General features: G+C 44.1%; 1 protein-coding gene across 1 annotated transcript in view; it reads right to left on the reverse strand.

Moving 5' to 3' along the window:
* Positions 1-560: 560 nt before the first annotated feature.
* Positions 561-14,452, reverse strand: part of SF3B3 (splicing factor 3b subunit 3) — a 33,624-nt gene continuing 19,732 nt past the window's right edge. Inside the window, exons 16-26 of the mRNA XM_073605656.1 lie at positions 13,890-14,012; positions 12,575-12,729; positions 9,072-9,246; positions 8,700-8,905; positions 8,452-8,608; positions 8,246-8,371; positions 7,939-8,151; positions 6,875-6,973; positions 6,648-6,791; positions 5,503-5,607; positions 561-1,060 (exon numbers count right to left, since the gene is read on the reverse strand). Coding sequence (XP_073461757.1) covers positions 920-1,060; positions 5,503-5,607; positions 6,648-6,791; positions 6,875-6,973; positions 7,939-8,151; positions 8,246-8,371; positions 8,452-8,608; positions 8,700-8,905; positions 9,072-9,246; positions 12,575-12,729; positions 13,890-14,012 — 1,644 coding nt within the window. The 3' untranslated portion in view covers positions 561-919. The remainder of the gene's footprint in view (positions 1,061-5,502; positions 5,608-6,647; positions 6,792-6,874; positions 6,974-7,938; positions 8,152-8,245; positions 8,372-8,451; positions 8,609-8,699; positions 8,906-9,071; positions 9,247-12,574; positions 12,730-13,889; positions 14,013-14,452) is intronic.

Below are 14,452 nucleotides of genomic sequence, written 5' to 3' on the forward strand. Positions count from 1 at the left end.
GGGCTCGGGGGGGGGGGGCTGCAGAATTCAAAATAGAATGCATTGGGGTGAAAAACCTTCAAGTTTTACAACCCCTTTAAGTACACAATGGGACCAGAGCCTCTACGTAAAACTAAATTGTACTTAAAGTGAAGCAATACCTTTTTTCCACTTCTCAATGCATGTAAATACACTAGCTCAGCTCTATGGTAAATCTTGGTCAAATTGACATGGCACTGCTCCTGAACCATAAGTGACAGGGACACCAAACTTGGGGACCCAGGACTACATGGTAGATTACCTGGGCAAGCTGGCCGACCCCAAAATCAGATATGCAGTAGTCCTGGGTCCCCTCTTGGTGCTCCCCAAGCTTGGTGTCCCTGTCGGTTCAGGAGCAGTGCCATGTCAAGCTGACCAAGATTTCCCATAAACACCAATGTGTCAGTACTCGCAAGTGTACGTAAAGTGAGGGTACGTAAAGCGGGGTAATGCCTGTATACGGTTTCATCATCAAGTGGTGGTTGTGACCATTTGTTATTTAACAAAGCTGTTTCATTCCTGCCAATAAAATACAAAAGGGGTAGAAAAACATCTTTTATTTGCTTTCAGTCGGACAAGATAGCCAGAAGGTGCCATTCCAAAGTGTTCTGCAAATCGACTGAACATCAAATTAAAAAAAAAAAAAAAAAAACAAAAAACAAAATATAATTTTACAAAAAACGCTATTTACAAGATGCACCCGATGGGAAGGATAGATGGCTCCACTACACACTGTACACATATCGTAATCCCGACCCAGCAGCGCCATTACATGCTGACAGAATTCAGCCCACAAGTCCCTGCATGGCAGTTGTCCACACATTGAGATCGGCGGACCCATCGTTGAAAAATAAAAATTAACAGGGGGGAGGTGAAGAGCCCTGCTAACGTTAGTCTCACATTAAAAAGCGTAACGGGTTCGAATATCTTCAAGTTTCTTGGAGACTTCAGGAGGCGTCCTGTCCAGTTCTTCTGCTACACTCTTCTGTTTAATCGGCTCCATGGAGTTGAACTGTTCACACAGATCTCCATCAATCACATTCTGAGGGAAAAAAAAAAAAATTGTACAATGTAAAGGGAAAGAAAATCCACTCCATTCCATTTATAACCTACATTACCCACTTGCCGCCAGTATAACAGTTATATCGTGGCAAGGTGGCACTGCTGCTTCAGATCACGTACTAGGTACATGATCTGACACTTCCAGGGCGCACAGGAGGGGGTCACATTTGGTGGCGAAACCTGCTGCTGAAACAGTGATGCTGTGTAATTTTTGGGACGCTCTGAAGCAAAGCCGCCACGGCTGCATTCCCTAGTTTAGGTGGGTGCTAAAACTCTGGCTCAAGTGCCTGCTTTTACCATCCACCCAAATGAATGAGCCCTTGCTGCAGCATTTCTCAACTCTGGCCCTCTTGTACCCTAAAAAGTGTATGACATTCTGACTCAAAAACAGACATCTTCTTAAAGTGTTTGTTACCCCAAAAACGTAATATTCCTGATATGTGCCTACTGCACCATGCACTTGTATGAGGAAGTATCCTGTTCTCTTTGTATTGCTTCCCTTGTGTGAAATCCTTGGTGCTCCTGTCAGTCCCTCTGCTTTCCTATTAAAAAATGACCACACTAAGCAGGAGAACACACCATGGCCAGAGAAACACAGACACAAGATGACAGGCAGGAAGGAGGGGGGGCCCTGATTTTCATGGTCTGTTTAGAGAAGCCATACAGGAAGTGGCAGATTCAGGTTTTTTTTTTTTACAGTTGAGAGGGGGGCAGATTACACGGCACAAGTGCTGTGTAATCTGCTTTAACCACTTGGCGTCCACGCTATAGCCGAATGACGGCCACAGCGTGGACCTTAATTTCCTAAAGGGCGTCATAAGATGGCCTCCCCTTTGCGCGCGCCCTACTGGGCGCACGCTGTGATCACCGAGTCACTGAGACTTGGGTGATCACAGATCCTGGTAAGGGGCCGGTCCCGGCCCTTACCACGTGATCAGCTGTCAGCCAATGACAGCTGATCACATGATGTAAACAAAAGCTCGGTAATTGTTGTGCAAGGGACATCGGTCCCAAAGAGGAAGAGGCAATTCTGCCTCATCTGTGCCCACCTGTACCCCCTGCCAGTGCCACCTATCAATGCCCACGAGTGGTGCCAACTAGCAGTGCTGCCTATCAGTGCCCATTATTGCCACCTATCAGCGTACATCAATGAAGGAGAAAAATTACCTGTTTGCAAAATTTTATAACAAAATAAATAATATATATATATATATATATATATATATATATATATATATATATATATATTATATATATATATATTATATATATATATCACATTTTTTTTTTTTAATTCAGTCTTAAATTTTTTTTAACAAAAAATAAAAACTGCAGAGGTGATCAAATACCACCAAAAGAAAGCTCTATTTGTGGGGAAAAAAAATGATAAAATTTTCGTTTGGGTACAGTGTTGTATGACCGCACAATTGTCATTCAAAGTGCATCAGCGCTGAAAGCAGAAAATTGGTCTGAACAGGAAGGGGGGGGGGGGGGGTTTAAGTGCCCAGTATGCAAGTGGTTAACGAACCAGGAAATCAATTTTTTCTTTTTATGGGTTAACAAACACTTCAAGCCTGTGTTGGCTTTGGTTTGTGTGACTGGATGCCACTATTATCTTCCCATACAGAGAACGCTCCCAGTCCTGTTTCCTGCTCTCTGTAGTATAGAGAGGATAGCAATGACTTTTCCTTCTGGAAGCTGGCATATGATCTGCCCAGCACTCCATCATAACCCGCCTACATTAACTGGCAGCTGTGCTCTCAGTTGCACAACTTTGTTTGCTCGGAAGCAAGAAACACCCATCAGCACTGCCCATAATGACGATGAAGTCCCACCGATTCCTGAGAAATGTAGTTAAAAAGAAGAGCTCAGCAAGAAGATGGATACACTGAGCAGGTGTGAGGGGTCATAACCTCAAGGGGCATGCTTTCCGATGCCTTTGTGCCTAGTGTCCATTTCTCCTGTAGGGAGCAATATACCCTGGAGGTTGCCTAACCATTAAAAAAGGAGAAGTGCAGCCAAAGCTAGTTTGGCTGGGACTTCTATGGATCACAGGAGTGCAATTTGTTTTGCACTTCTGTGACTCGTTTTCAGCAGAGAGTGAGCTGAAGTCAGCTCTCTGCTGACGTCACAGAAATCAGTCCAGGCACTGCTTCATCCCGACAATGGGAGTATGGATCCACCAGGTGCCTGGACTGACACCCATCTCAGCAAGGAGATGAGAGCCTGAGACAACCGCTCCCTGCCCCTCCACAGCTCAGCGCTCCAGTGAGCGTGGAGGAGCAGAGCAGAGAGCTGCTGATTGACAGTCAGCAGCTCTTTGCTCAGGGAGCTGTGAGAAGCGAGCCATCGGCGATGTCTGTTGGTTCGGTTCTCAGTCTAGAGGTGACGTGGGACAGATGCAGCACCCACCAAGGTAAGTATGAAACTAGGATGTCCCTAAATGGAAAATAGAGAAAAAAATAATTGGCTTTAAATGCACTTTAACTGCTTGCTGACCGCCGGCCATCAATTGACGGGCCAGGCGGCGCAGCTCTCGTGGCGGGTGTCATATGACGGCCTCGCTTTCCCAGCCCACCAGGGGGCGCGCGCCCGCCGTGTCACTGGGCACCCGGTGCACGTGCCCGGCGGACGCGATGTCCGCCGGGCACCCGCGATTACCGGTAACACAGCAGGACCGTGGATCTGTGTGTAAACACACAGATCCACGGTCCTGTCAGAGGAGAGAAGACCGATGGTGTGTTCCCAGTACAGAGGAACACCGATCGGTCTCCTCCCCTAGTGAGTCCCCACCCCCTACAGTTAGAATCACTCCCTAGCAACACAGTGAACCCCTCGATCACCACTTAGTGTTAACCCCTTCCCTGCCTGTCACATTTATACAGTAATCAATGCATTTTTATAGCACGGATCGCTGTATAAATGTGAATGGTCCCAAATATGTGTCAAAAGTGTCCGATATGTCCGCCGCAATATCGCAGTCACAATAAAAATCGCAGATCGCCGCCATTACTAGTAAAAAAAATATAAAAAAATTAAAAGGTTATAAATCTATCCCCTATTTTGTAGATGCTATAACTTTTGCGCAAACCAATCTATATACGCTTATTGCGATTTTTTTTACCAAACATATGTACAAGAATACATATCGGCCTAAACTGAGAAAAAATTTGTTTTAAAGAAAAAAAAAAAAAAAAATGGATATTTATTATCGCAAAAGGTAAAAATTGTGTTTTTTGTAAACTTGTCACTCTTCTTTTGTTTATAGCGCAAAAAATAAAAACCGCAGAGGTGATCAAATACCACTAAAAGAAAGCTCTATTTGTGGGGAAAAAATGGTAACAATTTTATTTGGGTACAGTGTTGTATGACCGCGCAATTGTCATTCAAAATGTGACAGCGCTGAAAGCTGAAAAATGGCCTGGGCAGGAAGGGGGCGAAAATGCACTGTATTGAGGTGGTTAACCACTTGACCTCCGGAAGATTTGCCCCCTCCTTCATGACCAGGTAACTTTTTACAATAAAGGCTGTTACTGTAACTGGCAATTGTGCAGTCATGCAAAACTGTACCCAAATAAAAAGTATGTAATTTTCCCCCCAATAGAGCTTTCTTTTGGTGCCATTTGATCACCTCTGCGTTTATTGTGCTACAAACAAAAAAAGACAATTTTGAAAAAAAAAAAAAAAATATTTTTTGACTTTAAACATATCCAATAACAAAAAAAAAAAAAAAAAAAAAAACAAACAAACAAAATCTCTTCATAAATTTAGGCCAATATGCATTCTGCTTCAGGTTTTTGGTAAAAAAAAAAAAAAAAAAAAAAAAAAAAAAAATCAATAAGCGTATATTGATTGGTTTAAGTGAACGTTATAGCGTCTACAAACTATGGGATATATTTACCGAATTATTTTTTTTTTTTTTCATACTAGTAAACGGTGGCAATCAGCAACTGCGACGGACTATTGGACACTAATTGACAATTTCCGGGAACGTGCTAAAAATATGCAGTCACTGTACTAATGACACTGGCTAAGGAGGGGTTAAACGTCTAGGGCAATCAAAGGGTTAACTGTGCACCCAGCCAGTATTTTTGTGAGGTGCTTTCACTAGGGGAAGAGACTGATTCTAATCTCTGCTTTGCAGAGAAATAGGATTGTCCCTTCCCCCCTATCAGAACCGAGATATGCCTTGTTTAACCTATCTCAGTTCTCCATGTTTTACCAACGATCGGCGAGTGCAAGAGGACATCAAGTTCCCAGGACTCGCAGATCAGCTTCTGCTGTAAATTAAAATCACAGCAGAAGCGGCGTACCCCCTGCAGGCGGAGTTTCAGAATCACCCCACAGCTGCCGCCCTGTAGCAGTAAAAGTGCTATGGGGCAGAAGGAAAGCATTTAATCCCCAGATACACAAAAGTCTCACCTTGACAGGGAAGTAATAAGAGCGATAGCTGAGGTGATCACGGCCACAGATTGGGGGGTGCTCCGAACGCAGGTGCATCTCTACATGCTGGAAGAAGTCATGATCCTGTTGATGAGACACAAGAGATGAAAACAAATCTCAGATTATGCCATTAAAGTTCACCTGTATTAACACTTGGGCTGCCATTGCTCACAGAGCTGTATGAAAATGCTTTCTGGATGTTCAAGGTTTCAATACTTTGGGTCACTGAAATGGAACAAGCATGCCTCAAGTCATGTCAAAGCAAATGCAGACTCTGGATCTACATACTTGTTCTGTGCTATTGACACAGGAAAAAGCCAGGCAGCTATTTTTTTTTTTTAGGTAAAATTTGCAAATGATTCCAAATGTTATTTCAGTACAGATTTCCTAAAGTAGAAATACAGGCAAAACTTTTTTTCAAATTCTGGACAGAGCAAGGTATTCTTTACTGTCAGAGCAGTAAAGATGTAGAACGCTCTTCCATAAGCAGTGGTACCAGTGGGGGGGGGGCTGCTGCATTACAGGTTTTTCACCTCAATGCATGGAATGCATTGAGGTGAAAAACTGGGGGTTTACAACCACTTTAATGATCACAACATACAGGGATACGGGAATATTGACACACACACACACCACAGGTTGAACTGGATAGACTGGTGTCTTTTTTCAGCCTTACCTTCTATGCAACTATATAAAAAGGAGGGTTATAATCCATCAGGTTTTTTTTTTGCCATCTATGTCCAATTGGGGAGATTTCCCTTCACTTCCTGTTCCATAGCCAAACAGGAAGGGAGAAGAAATTCCTGCAGATGAAGAGAATATCCTCCCCCCCCTGGACAGCAGAACTAGTATCTCCAATGGAAAATTTCTCCTCTATTACTTTTCTGGGGACAACCCAAAATTTGGGATTTTCTTTTACTTTTCACGGCAGAAGATAAACAGGACAGGTAGAGAGGGTGAATCTCCCTAACGGGGGCACAGACCGCAATAAAAACTGACAGGTGTTCTAATCCCTCTTCACTCTATCCAAAACTAAAATAAGACAAAGTTTTACCTTTATTTATACTTTAAGCTAAAGAGAAAATTAAAAAGATATGTGCCCATGAAAACTAGGCCATCTGTACCTCATGAGATGTAAACGGGACAAGGATTCCAATTCCTCCTGACAGAGTAGTGTAGACCAGGGACTCGGATCCTCCAGGAATCAGGGTGGTCTTTTGCAGCGATAGCACAGTCTCTCCTACATGATAGTTCATGATCACCTCGGCCTGAAAAGACAGGAACAGTCAGGGCACGGTTCTGACAAATAAAACAATCCCCAGCTAGTGAACCATAGAACAGAAAAAATTACCTTCTGAGAAGCTCCATTAAGAAGTCCCCTGTCCCACAGTGCCTTGTTACCAGTAGGATCTTCATCCACATCGTCATTTGTGTTGGTAGGTAGACGAACCTTTGAAGAACCATAAGGGGCATCATCAGATAATTTAACTCACAACTTAAAACACTCAAAAGACGCAAAGCTCCTTTATTAGTTACAGAAGAGATAGATTCCCCCCCCCCCCTCCCAGATTTCCTGCTACAGGGAACTGGCTAATGTGATCATATATGAAAGATTCAGGTCTTTTGACCAGGATCTCCAGTATATGGGGCTCCTGCATACATTACAGCATCAAAGCTCTTCAAGCTGCTTCTACTGTGTAGAAAAGTTTTTTTTTTTTTTTTTTTGTTTAAGACCAGCACCTAGGTGTCTGCAATCTGTACATTGACATTCCATAGGACAGTTTACCGTGCCAATAAAACATTGGCTTACATTAAAAAGTTTGTTGCCCAAACATTTCATATCCCTGATATGTGCCTGCTGTATCATGTACTCGTAGGGAAAGAGTATCCTGTTCTCTTTGTACTACTTCCTTTGTGTGAAATCCCTGTGTTCCTGCCAGTCCCTCAGCTTTCCTGTTAAAAACTGACCACACTAAGCAGAACAGTGTGGTCATTTCTCTATCTGTGCTGACAACTCCATAAGCTCTCCTCCAATTATCAGGCTTGTCCTATCACAGTTCCCCTGCTCAGCCTTTCACTGGGAAGCTCAGAGTGATTCTTTTTTTTTTTTTTTTTTTAATATCTATACACAAATGTTTAGCCTTTCACTTCTATTTTAAAAACTTAATGGAATGCTTTAAAAGCTGATTGTTTACAATCAGTTTAACTTTTTGAACTAGGAGCAGCACAGCTGTAGTTGGCAAATTAGTCCTTGGCCCAGACCAAGCTTAGCACTGTCAGCATGTGTTTGGCCATGAGCTTTGGTCAAGAAAGTGTTAGGATGGCATTGTATTTGTGCCATCTCAAAGCTCCACCCTATCCCTCCAAAGCCCACCACTTTTCCATGTTGGGATGACACTGGCAGCTTTAACTCACCACGCAGATATTCCCAAACTTGTCTGCCCCAGCAACCGTTTCGTAGTCCAGCAGAGAAGAGGTGGTCACCCAGCGGGGGTGTGTGTCATCAGCAAATATGATCAGTTGGTTCTCATTTCGCTTATACCGCACCCAGAACAAGCTCTCTTGGACATCTGACACGATCACCCTGTGTCCAATAGTTTGGATCCCCACAATGAAGTTTGGAACATGCTTAAAAAATAAAAAAAATTTGTAAAAAGTTAAATTAGATATAGTCTTTGAGCACAGCTGGAAAGTTGATCATGGTGGGAGCGCTCACACTCACCTTGTTTTCGCACTTCCTCAGAAGCTTCTTCTTTCCCAGGTCATAGATCCTCAGCAATTTGCCCACCCCTATCAGGACTCGCCCCTGGTAGGGTGCAATAGCAGCTGGAACTTCCTCTACTGGGGTCTGAATGGAGAAGAGAAAGTTCAGTCAGATGACCCTCCCACAAGGCAGATGCTCCCCCGCTCATATTCATCTGTACATACCTTGTGTACGAATTCCAGTTTCTCCCCATTATTTATCAACTTGTAGGTATACACCAATCCTCCAGCAACCGAACGCGGGTTCAGTATAAGATCTTTCGCCACGCCTACCAAGACATACCAATCATCCCCGGAGTTACTGAACCGACACACAGTCACGCTGCAGATGAGAAGACCGATTTTTAAAAAGCTACCAGCCAGAACAGACAGTTCGCAAATGAACGACAACACACTGAACTGATCAACCCCACCTGAATGCCGCCTCATTCTGCTCCAGCTGTACCAGGTCCAGTGTGTTTCCCTGGATGGGATTCAAAACCCTGATGACCGACGCCCACTGCCCATTGCCTGCTTTGGGAGCTCCAAAGATCGATTCGGGCAAGTTCTCGTTAAGGAATGCTGCCGCCATTTCTGCTGCCAGTTCTCGTTCATCCTCTCCTGCAGCTTCGACCATTTCCTACAAAACAAAAATAAAGCCAAAAAAAAAAAATCTATTTTATCAAAGCATAGTGAAAAGTGCCTTGGGGAGCATCTCAGATGGCGAAAGCACAATGGTCCGGGGTCCTTATTACACAGATTTGTAGCAGTAGGAAATCTTTCATGCATCCCTCCCACACACTCACCTCTGCCATCTGCTGCTTGCGCTGAGCCTTGGTGGCTTCCGTGTAAGCATTGTGATCAGTTTCTATAATGATCAAATTGCTACTTTCGGGGTGGATGACAAACTTGCGTGGGGTGTACTGAAGAGGGAAGGCCACCTGATTAAACACTGCACCCAACTTCTCCAACGCCAAAATTCTGCACAGAGAAAGAAACATAGTTCAACAAAAAGCACTGACCTCAAAACAAGAAGAGCTGCCTCAGGTTTTTCCTCACAGCTGCTAGGGTATTCCTAGACACTGGAAACTAGGAAAGCAAAGATATCAGTGGAGATATTGCGTATTCATACTTGTGAAAATGCTTCCCATACTTTGAGGTGCAATTTGTTTCCATACAAAATAAATGGGCGCAAATCGCACCGCAAAGAATTGCAAGCGATTTGAACTGCAATGCAGTGCGATTTCTGTCCAAATCACATGCGGTTTCTCACACTACTCCTGTGTGAACCCAGGCTGAAATCACTATGACAAGCCTTGGTTCAACACAGGCGCAGTGGGGAAACGGCATGCGATTCTGAAACGAATAGCATTGCTGTTCAAATTGCATGTAATCCTTTTCAGTGCGATTTGCGCCCATTCACTTATGGACGCAAAGCGTCCTGCAAAGTATCGGCGAGTACTTGACTGAAAGTATCGGTACTCGTACTTCCGGATAAAAACCTGGTGTCTGAGCATCTCTACTGGGAATCCACCACCCCTGTCACTAAGAAAATGGGTGAAAGATGCACAACGGCAACTCTATATGAATGCTACATACGAGTCCTTAATAGAATTGGCCTGCCTATGTTACGCCCCTTGTTATCATAAAAGTACAATTGCAATATTAATGTGATACCCAAGTAATCATGTGTATAAAAAAACAAAAAAAAAACAAAAAACTATTTAAATTGCGTTAAATAAACAGACCAGTTATTTGGCAAGAATCTGAGTATTTTGTGTGTCTTTTCCCTACTGCAGTAGTTATTTTTTAATTTGGAATCAATAAAGATAGGAGTTGCCCATCTATAAAATCCCAGAACAGTTGGTGAGCCAGCCAGTAGGGGGATTTACAGGAGACCCTGAGAATCCAAAACGAGGAGCTTGAGACAGACAGTCTGGGAGTTTCTGATAATCAGCTGGTGGAGGTAAAACCTTTGCTTACATTTGAGTTATCAGACTTCCTTGATCATTAAGGCATTTCGCGGGACAAAGGAACTGTATTGATTGGTGGTTATATATGTTATGTCGTCACTGTCTACAGTAGAAGTGTTATAGATAAGGGAAGGATAGTGTTGTTAACATGTTATATGAAGCACACATCCGCTGTAATAGTAGATTAGAAGCAGGGAGGGTATAGGCACAAGTAGAAAGAGAAAAAGGACTGGTCAGTCATGATAGGCATTAAATTAACCACTTCAAGATCAAGCCTATTTCTGACACTTGTTTACAAATTCAGTATTTCTTGATAGAAAATTATTTGGAACCCCCAAACATTATATACAATTTTTTAGCAGAGACCCTAGACGGACGGACGGCTGGTCGCTCGGGTCTCCCAGTGGGACAGGCTTGTGATAACGGTTGAGTGGCTAATTAGGATTACAATACATGAGATGCAAGGTATATCAGAGAACAAAATAAGGAGAGCAGAATTAAGAGATGTAAAATGAATTTAAAGGAGAAGTATGGGTTTGGGGTTTTTTCCCTAATCATACTTACCTAGGTGGATGCAGTATTGGTCCGATGCTACATCTGTCCCCCAGCATCTCTTCACCGAGAACCAAACCATCGAACACCGCTGATGGCTCGGTTCTCAGTGCTCCCCGAGAGGAGAGCTGCTGACTATCAATCAGCAGCTCTGCTCCTCCACACATTGGCGCGCTGAGCTGTGGAGGGGTGGGGAGCGGCTGTCTCAGAGGCTCGCTGAGAGGCTGAGACTGCCAACAGTCCAGGCACCTGAAGACTTACGAAGTTGGGATGACTCGGTGCCTGGACTGAACTTGACGCCAGCAGAGAGCGGATTTTAGACCGCTCTCTGCTGAAAACGGGTCACAGGAGTGCAAAACGGATTGCACTCCTGTGACCTTTAAGAGAAGCCCAGCCAAAACAAGCTCAGGCTGGACTTCTGCTTTAAGCAGGGAAATTTTGAAGAGAGCTAAAAGAAAGTGAATGATATGCATGAGTTGTGTAAAAATGGGAAAAATGTAAGCGATTTTAGAGAGATACTCGTGTTTGTGTGAGAATGGTTGTGCTGGCACTTCGTTCCACTTCTTTTGTGTGTCCCGTTAGCTCTGTGGAGACATGACCCCCCTCCCTTTCTCATGAAAAAGAATGTGCTGGATGAGACAAGGTCATAATAGGACTACAAATAACAAAATGTGCCAGGTTAATTAATCTGATAGACAATATGATCACAGTCATTTTGAATCTCTTCTTCAAACATGGCAATATGAAGGATGAGGACTCGTTCACACCATACCTGCATGAAAACCGAGCAGATTTCCCTTGCAGACATCAGTTTGCTTACACGTTGCAGATTCCTGCACAGAAAAAAATCCGCACATTGTGATGTGATCAGGGCACAGAGAACCAATTGATTTTTTTTTTTAACGCGTGCAGAAAAACTGATGTCTCTGCACCATGGTGTGAACGAGGCCTAAATCTACAAGAACACAAAATTAAAACATCCTTTGATAGTGTAAACAGTGCATAAAAAAAATAGGGAAATTAGTTTAAATGTCTTCCCACTTGCTGATCAGGCCTTTTCTGGAAGGTGCACCCTCCTCGATGTCCGCCAGCCACCCGCGATCGCTCCACAAAGAGGCAGAATGGGGATCTGCCTATGTAAACAAGGTGGATCCCCGCTCTGATGGGACAACACTGAGACCAGCTGTTCCTAGTGATCAGGAACAGCGATCTGTGTTGTCCCAGTGAGCCCATCCCCCACACCGTTAAAAAACACACTGAGGGAACACAGTTAACCATTTGATCGCCCATAGTGTTAACCCCTTCCCTGCCAGTGTCATTTATACAGTGTATTTCAAGTAAAAATTTGCACTGGATTGCAAACTGCAGCCAGACATGTGTGAACCTAGCCTTAAAACTGTGCAGCGTTGACTAAAGTTGAATGCCCTTGCTGGGGTGGTGGTGGTGGGGGGGTTGGGTGTGTGTGTGTGCCTCCTGAAGCCTGAATTGAGAGACTCCCATAGATGGAACCGGACCCTTTTCAGAAACGGACCACGGCCGCCCCAGACATGTGTGAACTTGTTCTATTGAAAGCCAGTCCGATTCACATATATGCGAACCGAGCCTTAATAAAACAGGTGGCCCTTACTTGCGCAGGCAGTTTTGTTTTTTGGTAAAAGGTGAACCAACCCTTTACCTGTACACTACATCAAAAATGTAAATAAATATAATCTTTAAAAAGGCAAAATCACAAGTAATGTTCTGCTATGTAAATAAATATGAATTTATTTTGTAAGCTCCCTTACCTTAGTGTGTTAGTTGAGATTGCTACAATACCCTCCGGACATTGTTCAGACGCAAAGCCAGACGCATATTCCAGAGTCTCGTAGGACAGCGGTGTCAGGTGAAAGCGGGACTGGTAAGAATAGCTGAGCCAGGAGCGACTGGACATAGCAAGCACCTGCCATAAAAAGAGAGGAACTGGGGTAAAGATTCAACCCTGAAAATGAAAGACCTGTAAAAGGAGGAGGAGATGACCAACGGCCAGCTAGGAGCGAGAAGGAACAGCTTGATTCAAGCCAGTGGGGAGAAAAACTGAAGAGGATGTTGCCAGTTTACATTGGCAGGCAGTGATGTGGGGTGCACAATACAGAGATTTGTATGTCTGTAGCACTTTTCTTCCTGGGGACTCAAAGCGCTTAAAGTGATTGTAAAGTTTTTTTTTTTTTTTTTTTTTTTTAGTTAAAAATACCAAAACTTGTCATACTTACCTGCTCTGTTGCAATGGATTTGCACAGAGCAGCCTGGATTCTGCTATCCGGGTCCCTCTTTTGGGTGCTCCTGGCCCCTCCCTCCTGTTGAGTGCCCCTACAGCAAGCTTGCTATGGGGGCACCCCAGCAGAGTCACCGCTCACTGTGTCTATTCAGACACGGAGCCACGGCCCGGCCCCCTTTCTATTCTCATTGGCTGACTGACAAACAGGAGCCATTGGCTCTGGCCAATGAGGGGAGTCTTGGACAGCCGAATCACTGCTGCAACATCGCTGGATCTAGGGGGCTCAGGTAAGTTTTAGGAGGGGGGGGGGGGGGGGGGGCAGGCACGCTGCTGCACACAGAAGGATTTTTATCTTAATGCATAGATAAAAAAAAAAAACTTCTGCCCTTACAACCACTTTAAGGAGGCAAGGCAGCCATCTTAGGTGTGCTCAGCTGAGCCAATTAACCCTTTGGCCCTTTAAAGGGTTTCAGATGCTAGGAGGCGGGGCCGGGTTTATGGTCATGTGACCGCCGTGACTGGCTTTCACAGCAGCCACATGATTGGAAAGCTCCCGATCGCAAGAAGAAACTGGGAGCTTTCCGTTAGCTGACAGTAACTGTGCCGGGAGCGTAGGGTGTGCGCTCTCGGCACAGCTGTGTCTGCAAACATGCGTCCGCTCTGCGCCAAGGCCCAGCCTGCCAAGAGGTCGCATATTTGTGTACCATCAGCGTCCAGGGGTTAAATTACAAACATGAGTGTGGAAGGAAACCGGAGGAAACTAATGCCAATACAGGGAGAGCATGCAAACATAATGCACAGGAAACCTGCATAAAAAATAGAGACCCAAGTGCTCAGATACTCACCGCCTCCTGACCTTGCATCCGGACTCGGAAAAGTTTGACAGGCCGTGAACCCAAGTACCGGGTTCTGGTATCAGACAAGTCTCCTGTTACCGGGTCTAACACGGTTCTTAGCAGTACTCCGTTCTACGGAGAGAGGAAGCAATTTTCCATTATTTTGTAAACATAACACTAATAACATAAGGGATGTGATGAGCATATGGTTTGGGTGCACAGCTATTGCATAGTGCATAATGCATAGTAAAAAGTGATAAAGCTAAATTCACACAACATTTTCTCAAGGTAATAGTATATTTTCACCTTAAAAGGAGAAGTGTACTTTAAAAAGTGTTACTAAACCCAGGACCCTGCATTCACTATATCTGGTCTCCCACAGTACATGGAAATGCAATTCTTTTAGTAAACATACTGCTTAAAATCTTTTCTCATCAGCATTATATAGCAATCTTGTGACTTATATCTGTTCCTGGTGAAGCTTGTAGGAGGAATTTTTATACTGCACTGAGCTGTCCTATGAGGCTGCAGGGCTCAAGACCCTGTCTGACATGTCTGGAAAGTGCAGATTG

The sequence above is a fragment of the Aquarana catesbeiana genome, linkage group LG11 (assembly GCF_042186555.1).
Source record: "Aquarana catesbeiana isolate 2022-GZ linkage group LG11, ASM4218655v1, whole genome shotgun sequence".
Classification (NCBI taxonomy): Eukaryota; Metazoa; Chordata; class Amphibia; order Anura; family Ranidae; genus Aquarana; species Aquarana catesbeiana.